This window comes from Phaseolus vulgaris, chromosome 8 (assembly GCF_051622355.1).
Source record: "Phaseolus vulgaris cultivar YP4 chromosome 8, ASM5162235v1, whole genome shotgun sequence".
Classification (NCBI taxonomy): Eukaryota; Viridiplantae; Streptophyta; class Magnoliopsida; order Fabales; family Fabaceae; genus Phaseolus; species Phaseolus vulgaris.
Genome location: NC_143505.1, coordinates 53,771,384 through 53,789,066, shown reverse-complemented (window position 1 = coordinate 53,789,066; position 17,683 = coordinate 53,771,384). Strand labels below are relative to the sequence as shown.

Genomic DNA, 17,683 nt, shown 5'->3' with positions numbered 1-17,683 from the left:
TCGATGAATATAAGAAATTGAATAATCCAGGTTTTTGCAGACATGCAATCCCATATTACAAATTTGTTTACCTTTTTAATTTCATATGACATGTTAAACCAAAGAAGTGCCATGTAGCATTGTTTGATTTCTATAGTATATCAAAGTTCAGAGAGTTGATTTATTTAATAAGAACTTCTATCACTTCAGGAAGAAGTTATGAAGTATGTCCTGTAACTTGATTCCTCTCTCCCTCACTCACTGTATGTAATACGAAATATCTTAATCAATGTCAAAGCTTGTTATTCATTTATGTAAATAAACAATATGCATAAATGAGACTCAGGAATAGTGAGACAGAAAGAAATATTCCAGACACAAAAGGTAATGGGTTGGCTAGGTACAGTACGGGGATCATAACACCAAAATTTTCCATAGGAAAAGGTGTCAGAAACCAAAGGAAGATAATTTTCTGAATCCAAGATGATCTGGAGGAGGCCATAGCTTCTGTACTCACAAGTTATTTCTCGACTTTTCGCACATCTTCTGATACAAAATATTAAAATACAAAATGAAATAGGATGTCCTAGCATCTCTTCTACTTTTCATAAAAATAATTTTTGAAGAGAGGAGGCAAATGCATCCCACAGAGGCTCCGGAAACAGTAGTAGAGGTTATTCAAATGGTGATCAAATTTTGAATGAAAAAGGTGATCCAAGCCCTATTAACAAAACCCTCAATCAATTAATCCCATATGGCAATGCATGCAGAGGAATTAAGGGTAGGCTAGGTTCTATGGCCATCAACTTAGACACGTTCCTCATAACAAAAATTAGACAAGTTAAAGGCACATGACAGTGTAATGATCATTCCTACTGGTTATTTTGACACATTGGCTTCTCAGATATGTGGATTCGTTTAATAATGTGTTTCATTACAGTCTCTTTTTCTATATTTTGGAACTGTCAACTGTGTAAAGAATTTATTTACTCCACATAGAGGATCATGTCAGGGTCAAATTCTCCCCCCTTGCCTCTTCATCTTATCTGCAGAAGCACTTTCTGAGTTGATCTCACTGCCCTTATCACCCAATACTTTACACAGCTATTTATTACAGAGCATAAAAGTTTGAAAGAGGAAAAGGAAATAACTACTTACCAACATAATGAATTACACTATAATTATGCACTGATGATTAGTGCTTTAACTCCTCCCAACTTGTTTCTCTCAGTCTCTCTCGGGCTTCAATAGTAATCTTGAATTGAGTACGTATTCTTCATGTTATTTATGCTGGATGAAAACTATTTTATGCATAAGATGTAAAACGAAAAGTTCAACTATTTTGATAAGATTGCTAAAACGCTGTTTCATTTTGGCTGGTAATAAAATTGCGAAAGCATAACACTTTCATAGTAATGTCATTGGTGTTTCTTAGTGTGTTTCGTAGAACTTTTTTTTTTCTCTTCTGTTGTTGAAAAACTAGACAAGTAGCTCTTGATAAATTCATATAATTTTACTTCAAATCTTCTTAGTGCACGGTAAAGTAGAGGTTATGGAGGTAAAACCTCATTCTGGCTATGACTGTCGATATAGGATACTCAGTCTTTGTTGTGTTTCATTTTAAGCGAAATATTTTGTCCCACATCGAAAAGTATGTGTATAGTAGTGGATCTGATAGGCTATAAAGGTTAGGCATATGGGATTGAGAAACATACTTACCTGGACGGGGTCAATGGATGATCAGCAAGGTCTATGGCCTAGGCATGTGACTTCCATTGCACTTAGGAAGGGTGCTTGCCTAAGGTCTGTCCAAGTGGCAGAGCCTACGTCATAATTTGTGGCAGTGGGGGCCTGCGTTCGCGCGGCCCCTTCCATTATAGTTCCAAAATTTCAATTTTTCAAAATAATTGGTATATTCTAATAGTTTTGTCATCTTTTATTTGTTATTATATTTATACATTTTAATAATAACAGGTTTACAATGAATATAAGTAATTTTTGTTATTCTTATGTCCGTTGTCATCTTTTACATATTTTTCTAGTATGGTTTGTGTTGTAACCCTTTTGCATACGAAAAATATGTTTGTTATGCTTTGGATTTTCCTTCTTCAAACATGTCTAAGTTAATTTACTTTGGATTTTGAATTTGCTAAATAGGCATTTTACCTTGATAAATTAAAACTTGAGGTAAATTGTATGTTGCCTTTTGTCCTTCAGTTTCATGTTCGAGGTGTCAAATTTTATGCATAAAATTGCGAGAACTGTAGAATTTTTTCTAATAATGGGTTATGTTTATCGTCAAATAATTTAATGAAAGAAGTTTATTACTTTACGCAATTCATCTGTCAAATATTCGCAGCCTGAGTAATTATATAGTCAAATAATATTGGTAACGCATCTTTATCAATAAATCCGTTGTCGTCCAGCGGTTAGGATATCTGGCTTTCACCCAGGAGACCCGGGTTCGATTCCCGGCGACGGAACTTTTTTATTAACTTTTGATTGTGTTTTACAATGTTAATCCCTCTTCATATTCAGGAATTTATTACACCTAAATTCGTGAAAAAATATCTTGAATGATGTCACTGTTTTCTTCTTGTGTTGTTATTCCGCCATTATTTCTTCAAACATATCTATAATTGATTTTTAAGCAGAGGTGGATACCAAGCTAATTAAACGGTGATAAGCGATGACTATAGGTGAAATCTGTTGTGTATATACAGAAAAAATGTTATACTACAATCTATTTTGAAAACGAACGAATACATATTTAATATGTAGTTATTTGTGTACCACTATTCTGCTATTATTACTTCAATTATACATCGATGGACCTTTTTTTTTTTGTTTGGCAGGAAGTGTATAACCACTGCAACTCTACACACCAACTTTATTCAATCTTTAAGTACTAAATTATCATCCATGGAAAGCTTATAAATGGCAGATTCCGACAGCAGAAGGACAATTAACCTGAGCACATGAGCTGCTTCGAAGTTACTTCATCTGGATTGTAGAGGCAATGTTTTGTCCCATGATCACATTACAGAATGGCCCACAACTTTTTGATGATCAAACTTGGACATAACAAGGAAGCAAGGAAAGACACTTTCCTATCTACTGTTCAACTGCTATGCCAGACTCCTCCTGATTGTGGGGGGGCCTCCATTTACGATCATAGATGCTTCTTTCAACCACTTGTGCACCCTTCTTGTTTTGAACACACAGTTTATTATCTATCAATTCGAGCAATTCTTGCAACCCAACTCCTGTGATAGCAGATGCTTTCACATGTGGACCAGATTGATCAATTGAACTATCTTTTTCCAGACCATCGTGCTGTTCAAAGGACTCATTTAGTTGGTCAGCTTCATCGACCAAATCATTAGCATATAACCAACCATCAGAATAGTCTTTCTCTTCCATGGCCTCGCAATCAACCTCCTTCATGCCTTCATTTTCTGCTAATAACTCAGATTTCACATCATCTTCTACCTTGAAGCCATCTTCATCTTCATCATCAAGATATTCATCACCATCGTCGCATTCTTCTTCGATATCAATCTAAACATTTTCAGAGATTGAGTGAACAGATCAACAGTTGTTCTTGCAATTTGGTAAATGGGTAGATGAGTTATATACTTGTAAGTTGTATCACCTTGTTCCAAACTTCAATCATATTCTGAAGCTTCTCTTCTGACACTCCTATTTGTCGAAGAACTAGTAAGACTGTTGTGCGATGCTCATCAAGATTGGGAGCACTTGAATCGACCACATGCTACAAGAAAAATAAATTTAACAGTTGACTTGTCAGTTACTAAATAAAAGATTAAATTCTAAATAATTGACTCCTGTAAGTTTCGGAGCAATAGCTACTATAAAAACAAAAAAATAAGTCTCATTCATACTGTACAGAAAGTAACAGTCCACCAAAAATAAAGAGCAACCAGAAGTATGAAGAACCAAATACAATCTGTATTACAAGCATAAATCGACCATATCAAGGATATTTGTAGAAAAAGAAAGTCCTAATTTGAAAATCTTCAATGCAATCGTCATCTTATTTATCACCATTCACTTTTAATGTTTCCTTTTTCTTTTTCTCCTATTTGTTTTTAGTTAAGGGAAAAAAAAAAGAGATTTGTGAAATTGAGACTGGTATCAGAAATAAATCAGACAAGATGCAAAAGACGCTAAATTACCACTTCTGTTCCCCAGAAACTGAAAGAAATTGAAAAATCATACCACAAGCAGATCTGCTTCCACCACTTCTTCTAGAGTTGCATGAAATGCTTCCACCAGCTACACAAATTAAGATAAAAAAAAAGGTTAGATTAGATAATTGTCATAAAAGAATGGTTGAAGAATATTTTGATAAAAAATAATCAGGGAACAGTCACGCTGACACAACAATTTGCTCATGTTTCAACATTACCTGTACGGGCAAGTCAGATATGAATCCCACTGTGTCACTGAAAAGCACTTTCTTTCTGAAAAAAGAAATTAAGAATTCAGGATAGTGAAGCATATATATTCAACACTACCAACCAATGTACAAAATGGAGGGTACTGCTGCTAAGATTAGAAAGAAATGATAAATTGCAGGTCAAATTACCCCGAAGGAAGAACAGCACTTCTCACTCTAGGATCAACTGTGGCAAACAATCTACAATTCATGTAATGCCATTAAGTATCTAAAGTGAAAATACCAGCACTAAAAATTATATTAGAATTAGACGATGTAAGTGCACAAGGGTAGCATTGAAGGTGACTTTTACCTACAGTCGCTATACAGATCACTGTCCGATAATCTACTTACTAATGTAGATTTTCCCTGATAAAAACATGTTGAAAGATATAGCAGTTATGCTTCTGATTAAAATAAATATCAAATACGCATATTTAGACCACTTACAGCATTTGTATACCCAACAACAGCAACAGTGGGTAAGCCTTGTCCGGGTGAACCTCCACGTCTCCTGCGACCAGCACGCTGCAAAGCCCGGGTGCGGCGAACCTCTTCAATTTGAGATAATAAATAAAGTCTCCTCTCTATGATTCTAAAGGTATTTTGCACTTTAGTGATTCAATTATGCATAGTATAAAATCATTATATAAACTGTTAGATTTCACGTCAACAAATAGATCATAGTCCGTACACTGGACTACTGAGCATGCGTTATAGTTTAAAAGAACCCCATAACTTCTACTAGTACAACTTGTGATTCATGTATCTAATGACACTCGGTGAGAACTGTGCTCGGCAGGATTGAATTTTAATTCAGTGCAGATTAAAGCTAGATAATTCACCCCTTTGAAATATTATTTGGATTAAAAAAATTACAGCGACAATTTCAATGGTATGATGCAATGAGAAAGTGAAAAATCAACAATGAAAATAACACAGGTTTATAAGGAAACCATGAGATTTACTAGGAAAACAAGAAATATACCACTTGAGAATATTGTATGAAAAAAGTTCAATATGATATGACAGTCATACCTTCGTCGCTGAAGCTGAAGTTCAGTTTCTCCAGCACCACTCATAAAACCTTGTCCCCCACTTCCTCTCCTGAAATTGACAGGTATTGAATCTAGAAATGTTACTCTCTAACTATCAGTTCAGTACAGCAATACAATAGACTAGGCTAAAGGATACACAAATTCAGAGAACAACACGTGCATACTGGTATATGTTCATTAAGAGTAGGGATTAGTGGAAAGAAAAACTACATTCAGTTTCAACCATGTCCATACTTCGTAACAGAAAGGTAAACCAAAAATTAAATAGGCATGACTGGAAAAAATTGGAGTTCTAAACATGTAAAATAGAAAAAGATAGATTCCTGTGAAAAATTTAGGTATTAGAAAAGTCAAGTCATCATGCAATATGCAAGAATGAGGCTTGTTTAACTGAAATACTATGTGCCTGTGCCTGTGCCTGATTATTCTAGTTGGCTAACCCTCTCTGAAGGGATCACAAACAAACTCGCCCAATTTGAGGAAGTGTTGTCCATAGCCAACATCACACTTATCAAATATGGCAAAATTCTGTCACGCCCCAAATCTCTATAATCGCTTATGTATAAAGAAAAAAAAGTGGTCCAATTCAAAGACCATCATCGTTATCAAAGAGCATATAGAGAAATCCTAGCAGCATATCTGTAACACGTTCTTTTTAGCAGACTCTCTAAAATTGGTTGAAATTCGTTGAAACGCACAAGATTGCGTAGGTCTCATCTCTTAGTTAATAAGCACTCTCACCATTTTGTAGTTCTTAATAAATTGTGTTAGAGAGCATTGGTAGCACTCCCTCAGTAGAAAAATTGGAAATAAACTCACCCTCGGGCGCTAACAACTTCAGCTTCCCCAGAAGCACCAAACGTGTAGCGACCATCAGGGCCGCGAGCACGAACAAGTCTGGTCTTCTTGTAGGACAGAGCTGCGAGTTCAGCCTGCACTCCCAGATGCCAAACAATATATAGTAACAGTGCAACACAACATTTCATTTCGAGAAGAAGGGCACTTCAAAGATCACCAACCTGAAGTTTCGCTTCCTTGGTAAACGCATGGGCATTGAAAATCTCAATGATAAGTCCCACACGGTCCAACACGGGTTTCCCCCAAGCCCTCTGCCATGTACATAAACCTCAATTCCCACTTTCATGAAACAAAAATGACACAAAAATCACATCACACTTACCTCAAGATTCCGCTGCTGAATCCCAGACAGTGTGGCGTTAACAAAAACTGCATCCACCTCTTCCTGAAACACACGAGTTACACCCTTAACAATACTTTCAGACATAATAACAGTCACATTAAGAAGACAAGGCAACCTTAGACTCCTCAGCAGCATTCACGTGGCACTTGATGTTATCGACGGTTCCGTGGCCGAAATAGGAGTCGGCTCGTGGGACGCGGTTCTGGACGAGCACGTGAGGTGGCAACGGCTTGTCGAAGAAATCGGTGAGGAAATAGCCATCGCGCTGGTCCTCGAGGGAGTTGGCGAGGCACAGAGCTTCGTTCAGCTTCGCCTGCAACAGCTTATCCGGCCGCACGCGTGGCTGAACCACCAGAAGCTTCGGAGGCCTCACACGTGCACCCTCTCCTCCGTTCGTGTACAGCTTCTGGTGGCAAGAGAGTGGGGTTCGGAACCTTCTGGAACATCCCCGCAGTGTAGAAGAGAAGCTTCTCAACATTTTTCTGTCTTTCTCTCCGCCTGTTCAACATTCGAGGAACGAAGAAGGGTTTTTTTGGTAAGTGAAACTACCTCAGTGCCCTTCATAGTGTTAACTAAAATTTGGTGATTTCTTTTATTTTATAAATCTCATAATTCATACTTCATTATCCAATATGAAAATAAAGCATTTTTTTACCCATATTAACATGAAATTATTAAAATTAGAAAAAAATAGAGTTTTTAAAACTGTATTTTATTTTGCCAATAAAATAACACTAGATATTTAACTATAGAATGATTTATTACAAAACAATTAAAATCAATGCTAAATTCAACATTTAGAAATATAATTATTGTTTGGTTTTCCAATTATACATACTAACATTTTTTTACTTTTATTATTAATTATTTAGATATTTTATTATTATTATTATTATTATATATGTTTTTTATTGATTGAGTTTTTTATTGATTGAATCAATGTCAAATAGATATCAATTTTATTTTTAAAACAATATTTATCATATAAATAGGTTTTTTTATCTTTTTTTTATAAGTTATTCTTCATATATTTATTTCTCCTTTCTATTTCCAATATTTAGTATTTAAATTTGTGTTTAGCACGGTAGAAAATGAAAAACTTAGTAAAAAGTAATACATTATTCTTTTATTCAAAGAAATTTATATAAAAAAATAACATATTTTAAATGGTACATTTTTTAATATTTTTCTTAAAGAGATTCTAAATTTGATAAATCTAAACATGAAGAATTAAAATATTATAATAAGAATTTATAGTTAACAAATATACTCATAAGGATTTCGAGTCTTTTGTATGAAACTATTTCTAAATACAAAATTTATTTTGACAAAATATGATTAAAAAAACTTGTAATTTTATTATGCAATTTTGTTAATAAATGTTTATTTTTTTGTTTTTGTAATTTTATCTACCATATAAAAACAAAATAATCATACAGTTTAAAAAATATAAACTTAAAAATTATAAGATCTTTGTTTTCTAAAAGAAAAATAGAAAACAAAAATAATCTATAATCATTCTATTATTCATTATCTTCTTTTAATTTATGTTTTTTATATCTATAAATAAATTTTAAGAATTTTCTTTTAAAATATGAATATTAAATAATTTTAATTTTTTCCTTTCAACTCTACATTAAACATTTCAAGCAAATAAATTACTATGGTATAACCCATATTTGTTATGGTTTGATGGCATCAGATGAGTAAAAAAAGGTGGTTTGGGATAAACAACAGTAAAACTTACCTTTCTAATTTGCTACATATTGGAACATCTAATGTTGGTAGGACTGGCATATCAACCATATAATTATAAGAGTAGTTTAGTATTACTATAGAGATATTTGGCAAAAATAAAGTAAAACACTTTACATGAAAATGCACCTCTCAATACAATATTCACCACCTATAACTAAAAATCAAACAATAACAAATTTCGAATTCCGATGTCACTAAACACAAAAGAACAAAAATCAATGAGTGAAATAATTTATCTACCAGGAAGATGATGCGGATGGGGACGATCTTCCAGATGTAAGTTGTCTTTCTCTGTGCAAAACTTGGATTGATATAGTTTGAATAGTTTTTTTAATATCCCAAACAATATAACATTTTAATACAACAATGTAGTGGTGGTGTTTCAATCCTTGATTCTCATCAAATGATTTTGATTTGTTTCGAGGTTTCTTACCAAAGATTTTTTGTGGGTTCGACCATCTACAGAAAAAAGAATGACAGGAGCGGACTTATTTCATCAACAGTGAGCAACCTAGGAAGTCAAAACCGAACCGAGATTAGCGACAGCAGCGGAAACAAACGCTTTGACGAAGGTGGTTACGGAGACACACTTTGAGTATTGACGAAGGTTGTTATTGGCGGTGTTGTTGCACATCTGAATCTTGCTATTGTATTGGAGATTGTTTGGACAAAATAAAACCTAGTAAAGGAGGGCACAATAGATATCTTTAATTTTAAAAATAGAAAATAAAATCAGTTTAAATAAAAGAAGTAACACGTGAAACTAAAAATTCATTTCGAACAATTGAACCTTCTCAAATTGTTTCTTCTTAAAAAGATTTGTGCTAAAATAATAGATGCCAGGATGAACAAAAGAACTTGGACACGTAATGGATCTTGTAGTACTATTTCCACATCCCTTGACCAAATCGACCAACATTAAGATTATTTGTTAATTGCTGATAAAGTTTGGTAGATTCACCTTATGAAACAAGAAGTTCTAGTCCTGCAGGTATAATATCAATTACTTCATGCTCATCCAATGTATCTACTATAGTGATTTCGTATCCTCATTTTTTTTTTCGTATTATTTTTTTACTATACATGTCGCTGTAGCATTATAAACATTATTATTACTCTTCCTCGGTCAAGATAAATTTATCCCTTCCTCTCTCCACTCTTTCCACATCTAGCAACCATTATATGACCATAAATAAAAAAAAATATTTTTGTTAACTTTTGAAATTACAAAATAATCAAAATAAATTAATAATAATATAATAAAATAAATATAAAGGATATTTATATACTAATTTGAAGTAGCAAACATAAGATAGATACTTAATATTAATTGAAATATAAATAACATTAAAAATAAGATATAATGAAATTCAATAATAAATAATAAATTGTTATACATTTAGAAGTGTTTAATTTTATAAAAATAGTGAAGGGGAACATAATAGATATCTTTAATTTTAAAAATAGAGAATAAAATCAATTTAAATCAGTAATGTATCAATCCCTCCATCCACATTTAACAACCACTAAGTGACAATAAATAAAAATTAAAAGTATAAAAAGAACGATTTTTGTTAATTTTTGAAATTACAAAATAACCAAATAAATTAATAATAATAATAATATAATAAAATAAATATAGAAGGATAATTATATACTAATTTGAAGTAGAGTAATCAGGCACGACAATAGAATTTATCTCTTTTAAGATATGCAATCAAAATAAAAAGATACATAATACTTAAAACAAAAAGAACCCAATCAAAATAATATTTTAATCCCATAATCTTTGACCTTAGAAAACAAATGGCAAATCAAAAAATTGCACAAACCCAAAACAACTCAACCACAATACTCAAGGTGTGTTTGGATTGGGAAGGAAATATGTGGGGATTTGAGGGAGTGAATGTGTGGAGATGTGAGAGGAAATTATGAAGAAAGTGAGAATGTTTGGATTGAGATATATTAGAGGGGATGTGTGAAAAAAGTGTATGAGAGTTTGTGAGTGATGTGATAGTTGTGAGAGAGTTTTTTTTTTTAAATTGTTAAATATTACTTTACAAACTTATCCTTACTTATTAAAAAATTTTAATAATGAAATGAGTTATTTTTGTTTAAAAACAAACAACTTTTTCACATATTTCATAGATTTAAAAATTAAAATTAGAAACTAAATATATATTAAATATAAATATATATAATTTAAAAATTATAATTAGAAAAAAAATGTATTCAACATATTAAATAAAAACAAAAATTCAAATAATTTCTTAAAATATTAAACATGTATTATAAAATTAAAAAATAAATCAAATCTTATATAAATGAAAAATAATATTTTTTATTATTAAAAACCTTATAGTAATGAAAAATAAAATAAAAATACTAAAAAATATAACATAATTAACAATAGAAAATAATTTCATAAAAAACTATTATCAAATAAATTACTAACTCATAAACATAATAATCATAAAAGATATATATTCATATAAACGTAACAACAAATTACATAAAAAGAGAACTTTAAATAATTTCTTAAAATATTAAATATATATAAAATTAGACAATAAATCACATCTTATATAAATAAATAAAAAATTTAATATTAAAAATCTTTGTAGATGAATGAGGGTAAATTCGAAAATAACACATGCTGATGTGGCTTTCCCCTACATCTCCTTATTTTGAGGGGAGATGATATTTATTGTTCACAGATATATCATGTCTTCCTCTTCCCTGCAAAACCCTGAATCCAACAACTAATATCCTCGGCAGATTCTTCCTGCACCACATCATTTTGGACTGCACCCAATATACACAAAGAAAAGGACAAAAATATCCTTAATGAAATGAAAATTAGGATTTAGGTAAAATGTGCACCCAACTCACCCAGCAGCCTTCCACCCTTCATTTTTCTGTGGTCAGCGCACGAAAGCTTGGAAACTTAAATAAAGAGCAACCCAAACACCTCCATTATTGTTCTTGTCGTGACTATGGCAGCAACGTAACTCGAAAGTAGCATTGAGGCACCGCGATGACAACAAATGAAGCCACCAAAGAAGGATTGAAGCCACTGAAGAAGGAGACGAATTGTAGAAGGTGAGTTTTGAGGTTGCCAGTGCGTTCCGATATTTTTTTATCTTGAAAGTGTAAAAAGAGAAGAATGTCACGACAATAAGCTTTACTGATTTAATTTTATGAATATGAAACATCAAATACTATTCTAGGGTATGCATAATGGAATTTCTTAGTGGTTTGTATTCAGTGAATTGGTACTATTTTCATTTGGCATATAATCTAATCTTAGTAGCTCTGTTTTGCCAATATAATTATATGTAAAATGAAATATGGAACTTGTTCTTCCTCTTTTACACTCAGACCCTTTCTTTCCATTATGTTGAATGTATAGTCGAGTATTCTGTTTCAGAGTGATAGTTATTTTTGTCTTTTCTGCCGTTATCTAATCTTAACAAATCAGACTACCTTTAAACTTGTAAGGGGAAGACATATTCACTATTTAAGGTTAAATAAGTTTGTTTTCTAATGTTTTTGTATGATTTCATATTTTTACTTTAAATCAATAAATAAAACATTTTGCTAGAATGTGATTCTTTTGTTGGGTTCAATTATCAGCAACAACATATCTATGTTGGTGTTAAATGGTTGAACTCTTATTTTGGAAATCTTTTTCACTTGCCAACCATGTTTTGGGGATATCTATGATAAACACATCCAATTAAGTGAAGGGAATTCCAGAAAGAGTGTATCCATTCAATGGAGGAGTTCAAAGAAATTTATACTACTTATACTGTGCAAGGAGTGTCGTATACAAATTCGAACCATTGTCTATCCCTCAAGAGATAGAGGAAAGACCAAGGCCGTACACATCCCAGAGAAGACATCTATTTACGCACCACGTGATAAAGTCAAAACAAAAGGTGTTGTGAAGATGACTCGTCCTACCAAATTCATGAGATCAAATGAGCGATTCCCTTCTAGCAAAATGTTTTATTTATTGATTTAAGATAAAAATATGAAATCATACAAAAACATTAGAAAACTAACTTATCTAACCTTAGATAGTGAATTCGTCTTCTCCTTATAAGTTAAAGGGTAATAAGTGCAGAAAAAAAAAAACAGTTGTGATCCTGAAACATAATACTCAACTATACATTCAACATAATAGAGAGAAAGGGCCAGAGTGTAAAAGAGGAAGAACAAACTCCCAATTTCATTTTGCATGCCAAATGAAAATAGTACCAAACTCACCGAATACAAACCACTAAAAAATTCCATTATGCATATCCTAGAATAGTATTTGATGTTTCAGATACATAAAATTAAATTAGTAAAGCTTATCGTCGTGACATTCTTCTCTTTTTACACTTTCAAGATAAAAAAAATGCGAAACGCATTTGCAACCTCAAAACTCACCTTCTGCGATTCGTCTCCTTCTCCGGTGGCTTCATTTGCTGTCGTCGCGGTGCCTCAATGCTGCTTTCGAGTTCCGTTGCTGCCACAATCACGACAATAACAAGAATGGAGGTGCTTGGGTTGCTCTTTGTTCAAGTTTCCGCGCTGCTTCACAGTGACCACAAAAAAATGAATGGTGCAAGGTGGCTGGGTGGGTTGGATGTACATTTTACCTAAACCCTAATTTTCATTTCATTAAAGATATTTTGGTCTTTTTTTGTGTATATATTGGGTGCAGTCCAGAATGATCTGACGCACAGGAAGAATCTACCAGTATCCTCTTACTTTTTTCCTTGTTAACAGTACATTCATAAAAGCAAACAAAGCTCAAATATTTATAAAAAAAACAAAAATGCCACATTAGCGGTGACAACAAACAAAACCATATTGACTCACTTTAATTAAAATAAAAACGAATTGAGAATTTTAAAATATTTTAATTGGAAAAATCAAACAAATATTGAGGCCAAACAATCTATTTATCATTTTTTTTAATTTTAAAATTGGATAGAGGGTGATGTATATATATGGCCGTAGCGGGCTCCAACTTTTCAAAACCAACGGTGTCGTCTCTCTTCTTCTTTCCCTCCTCCTTTCTCAGGTACCCTTCTCTTACATTTTTGTTTGCTTCATTTAACTTTATAATCAGTAAACCCAATTCCAAATATTGATAACTTTTCATTACTCCGTTTTTCACTTTCGATTGCATCATCGCGTTCGTTGCTTTTCATTTCTGGCTTTAGGTCTTCGGCTTTCCTTGTCTAAATTTTGAATTTGATTTCTTTAATGATTCGGAATTTGGATTTTTGTTCCTTGAGTTAGTGTACTTTATTCATACTTGGAATTTGAAATCATGCAAGTAAACCTAGAAACCTCATGGTGTTGCCTATGGGAAAGAAAGTATTAGCAGTGGTAGAGGTATTATTTTCCTTGAGAGTGATGTATTATTTTTACTAAAATCTTTTTTTTTTCACCACATTAAATTATTTAATAAGAGTAATATGATTTTTTTTTTAACTCAGAAGAGTCAATTTTCTATCTCCTCCATTGGAATGTTTTTGTGGGAAATTTGACTAAAAGTCATTCTCAGGAAATATGGTTTCCTGGGAATGTTATTTTTTTAAAGGTGAGCATGCTTATTCAACCTCATATTCCTGAGACACTAATCACTTTACTTTTACTAAACGCCCTCTCAAATTCCTGTTACTCAAGCTGGGTGAAAAATGTTCTTTCGTACTTGATTTCCCAGTCAATTTTGAAGGTAAATATCTAATTTGGTTCGCTTTTCTATCAATACATCTGTGTTCAAGAGATATTTTATGATAAGTCAACTTATATTGTGTAGTTTCGTTTCGGTACATTGTTATGGCTTTGTGTTGTGACTAGCCAATTTATAAAGAGACATTTTTGCAGGTTTTGGCCTTAACCTATATGGCCTAGGGTTAGGGTTGGGCTTGGGCTGGATTGAGTTGAGTTGGTCGTTTCAACAGTATTTTTTTTTTCAAATTCTTGTTTTGTTCTCATTTCGACAAAGAACTCCTGCAATTATTTGAATTTGAAATTTGTATCTAGGTCAATCTGTAACCATTAGTGCAATCTTCCTACGTCATGCAAATATCTGCTACTTCTACTAATATCTTATCCCTAGTTCATTTGAAAAAAAAATCAAATTTGATGTTGGTGACATCGATCTAACTAGTCAGTGCTTGCTTGAGTCAAAGGACTTTCACACCCTATTAAAATAAAAAGAATTTTCATGACTCATTCCTTTTAGATTCTTTTTAGATTCCTTTTGCTCATCCTTTACTCCTTATGTTCGATATTGCATTGTTCACTCTCATGATGTTCATACTTCGTAAACTTTATTTTTTAAGTTTGTGTTGCAGAGTCCAGTAACAGTTTTTGCTATCTACAAAGGGTGAATCGGGATAATGGCTAAATTTGTTGCTCCTGGCCACTTGATGATCAAAGATGAAAACTTGGATCTTCATTCCAAAAGTAAGCCTTTTATGTTTGTAACACCAATTCCCAACAACTAGAGTGGATTCTATGGAATGTCATTATTACTTGATTACTGGTGAAAAAGGTTTCAACGAATCAACCAGTTTAGAATTTGTCTTTGCATTCTGTAACATTATTGGTGAAACATTTATTATATACTACACTCTTCTCTTACTATATTGGTTTTATTTATCCTTTGTTTGCTTGGGTAGAGATTGTCAAGTCGAAGAATTCTAAGACAGATGGAAAGAAAGGTGGTTCAGGGATTGCAATTCGAAAAGCTTTAAATGATATAACAAACAAAGCATCATTTCATCCTGAAACCTCAATTAAAAAACAGAATTTACCCAAGGAAGACATTAATGTAAAGGAGGAAGTGTTTTTGCATGATCACAAGAAGTGCATTGAGGCCCAAAACGCTGCAATGAGAAATTTCGATCTTGAGACAGTTCTTCCAAAAGATGGTAATCCTTCCTACCTTGATTTTACTTCAGCATTCAATGTGTGAATGTATGTTGTGGTTTGCAATTCATTTTTATTTTTTTTACTTACAGTTACCTTCTAATTTATATCAACTAAATCAATGTCTTAGGTTTTAACTTTACAGTTACAAGTAAGCTGTTGTCTTGAGTTTTCGGATGGGATTGTATGTGCGGTATATTGGCATGTGAGTACGTTCTCAAGTGGAGTAAATAATTTCTAGCTCTCTTGTATTAGAGAATACCAGAGTAGTTGAATGACCACGCACTAAATAGCAGAACTTCTCAGATCTGCCATTCCTTCGGCTATTGTGACCACTACCATTATTGTAGTTGCGGCATGTTTTGCATCCTCTTCTCATCATTTTTATGTATTTTATTTGCATAACAACGTAATTTTTTATACATAATATTTCAACCATTATCTGATCTCCACGGTATGTCTACTATCTAATGTATGATATAGCAAATTATTGGCTTTTTTTCCATTTTCTGCAATTTTCAATCGATAACATGATGGGAAATTTACAATGAAGATAGGGTTGACACGAGGAACTTTTGACAAAATATTTCTTGTAAATTGAGCTCACTTAAGATATATCCGAATAGATTCCTACTCAAACTTTTGGTGAATTAAATTTGGATGCCCCTCCCTGTCTATCATGTTGATGGTTATTATTATCAGATTATGTTGATAAAATTCCTAACCGCATTTTCTGTCTGCAGATTCCATATCTATTCTAGAGCAGATAAAGGTATTACTATCTTTCTTACACCCATTTTACTTTTAGGTTTGTTTTGGTTACATTAGCTGAAATGATACTTTGAGAACTACTTCACTGAACACACACAGCAGTTAGTAATCTATCACTAGAAGTTTATTTAAATTTACGCATTTGTTTGATTACAGTTTTCTGTTTCCTTTCCCTTTTCTAACATTTTCGTGATCTTCTGTTTTTCTATTTGGCTTTAGGTTCCAGAATCCCCTCGATGCCCGGAACCAGTAGAACTGCCAATGTCCATTTTTTCTGATTGGTTGGACTATTCAATGCAGTGGAGCTCTCCTCCATCATCTCCATTACCTCGGGACTCTCCACCCTCACCCCTTGCATGGCAAAATAAAGCATTTGAATTTGTTCTGAAGGAAGAAACTGATGTCAAAGTATGACCTAATATTTCTTCTGCCATGCCATGTAATAGAACAAACGGAACCCACCGTTTAAACCTCATTTTTTGGATTCTTTCTCTCAACATTTTGGCAGAAAAGTTTAAGAAGTTTTGTTCCACAAGTGAGAAAAAAGCAAGGAAGGGTCAACCTTAGCACTACCATCTCCAATTACATAAAGATAGCTGACATAGTCTTAGTCTAAATCCTATACTAGTTACGTGATTTTGGTGCTCAATAGAAAAAAAGAATGCTATGACCGATCAAAATTAAATAAGAAACATAAACTAATGCTTTTTTGTATTTATTATTTGACTTAAGAATCAAACCATTTATATCTAAACACAACCAAATATGAAATAATTGTTTCCTGCTTGTTTGTACTCTTGACAGTGAGGAGGAAGTTGCACTGAAGTTTCCTTCATTTAATTACTCTTGTCGGGGATAGGAAGATGAGCAGAAGTTTCCTTCATTAATGACACCTCCAACAATTAGATAAATCGGGAAAGATTAAGGGTTTTTATTTTGTTTTTTAGTTAAAAGTTTTTCTGGAAACAGTATTGAATTATGTCCTTCCAGTAAAAGGTGGTGCAATAACTATCTTACTTCCGTTTTCATTATTATAAGCAAAATAGGTACCTTAACATATAGTGAGAAAATTAGCTGCATCAAATTTTAATAAATCTTGTAGTATTATTCCAAAAATGTTCATGATGCAACGAAAAATCACATTAATAAAAATCAAAATATTTAAGAAAAAATTTAGAAGAGAACGATAGTTAAACTTGTTTATATTTAATACTTAATACTATATATTTTTAAAAATTTCTGAATTAAATAACTTTTTTTAAAATACAATAATCTAGTCTAATGTATCAAGTATCTTTTTTATATTTTACAAATTATGTGACACATCACCAACATAGAATGGCATGTCAACAATACATTTGCTATATTTTCACCCTTTTAATCATGTTTTTTATTCGATGAAAGTGACGAAATTATTTCGCTTTTAAAAAGTTAAACCTTATTAAGATTTTTAAAAATAATAGGATAATGTTGAAATTAACTTTAAAATAATGGAATGAAATAGATGATCAAATC

At 32.4% G+C, this 17,683-nt stretch overlaps 2 protein-coding genes and 2 non-coding genes across 6 annotated transcripts; 3 read left to right on the top strand and 1 right to left on the bottom strand.

Moving 5' to 3' along the window:
* The first annotated feature begins 1,690 nt into the window (after positions 1–1,690).
* On the top strand, positions 1,691–1,851 carry LOC137827358 (U1 spliceosomal RNA). The gene has a single exon (XR_011083744.1). It is a non-coding gene; the product is annotated as a U1 spliceosomal RNA (small nuclear RNA).
* A 539-nt stretch (positions 1,852–2,390) lies between these two features.
* TRNAE-UUC (transfer RNA glutamic acid (anticodon UUC)) lies at positions 2,391–2,462 on the top strand. Its single transcript has one exon. It is a non-coding gene; the product is annotated as a tRNA-Glu (tRNA).
* A 211-nt stretch (positions 2,463–2,673) lies between these two features.
* Positions 2,674–7,270, bottom strand: LOC137826971 (GTP-binding protein, HflX). Its single transcript, XM_068633139.1, has 12 exons — positions 6,816–7,270; positions 6,680–6,742; positions 6,519–6,608; positions 6,319–6,431; positions 5,480–5,548; positions 4,892–5,036; positions 4,755–4,810; positions 4,592–4,642; positions 4,412–4,466; positions 4,222–4,278; positions 3,635–3,754; positions 2,674–3,540 (listed from the first exon to the last, which is right to left on the bottom strand). Exons 1-12 carry the CDS (start codon positions 7,176–7,178, stop codon positions 3,094–3,096), a joined length of 1,629 nt encoding a protein of 542 aa, XP_068489240.1. The 5' UTR covers positions 7,179–7,270; the 3' UTR covers positions 2,674–3,093.
* Positions 7,271–13,439: 6,169 nt separating this feature from the next.
* On the top strand, positions 13,440–16,703 carry LOC137826972 (protein PATRONUS 2). 3 transcript variants are annotated; one of them, XM_068633140.2, is made up of 5 exons: positions 13,440–13,535; positions 14,821–14,932; positions 15,148–15,399; positions 16,141–16,169; positions 16,388–16,703. In XM_068633140.2, the coding sequence occupies exons 2-5, from the start codon at positions 14,866–14,868 to the stop codon at positions 16,580–16,582; spliced, it is 543 nt and encodes a 180-aa protein (XP_068489241.1). In that variant the 5' UTR covers positions 13,440–13,535; positions 14,821–14,865; the 3' UTR covers positions 16,583–16,703. The 3 variants fall into 3 exon arrangements, with proteins under 3 accessions (XP_068489241.1, XP_068489242.1, XP_068489243.1); XM_068633141.2 differs by having other exon boundaries at positions 13,485–13,535; positions 14,809–14,932; XM_068633142.2 differs by lacking the exon at positions 13,440–13,535 and adding an exon at positions 14,088–14,195.
* Positions 16,704–17,683: the final 980 nt, after the last annotated feature.

Coding starts and splice junctions, on each gene's coding strand:
- LOC137826971 (XM_068633139.1), bottom strand. CDS start 7,178: ATGTTGAGAAGCTTCTCTTCTACACTGCGGGGATGTTCCAGAAGGTTC. Junction 3,755..4,221: donor TGGAAGCAGATCTGCTTGTG/GTATGATTTTTC, acceptor TTTTTCTTGTAG/CATGTGGTCGATTCAAGTGC. Junction 3,541..3,634: donor TGATTGAAGTTTGGAACAAG/GTGATACAACTT, acceptor GAAAATGTTTAG/ATTGATATCGAAGAAGAATG.
- LOC137826972 (XM_068633140.2), top strand. CDS start 14,866: ATGGCTAAATTTGTTGCTCCTGGCCACTTGATGATCAAAGATGAAAAC. Junction 14,933..15,147: donor CTTGGATCTTCATTCCAAAA/GTAAGCCTTTTA, acceptor TTGCTTGGGTAG/AGATTGTCAAGTCGAAGAAT. Junction 16,170..16,387: donor CTATTCTAGAGCAGATAAAG/GTATTACTATCT, acceptor ATTTGGCTTTAG/GTTCCAGAATCCCCTCGATG.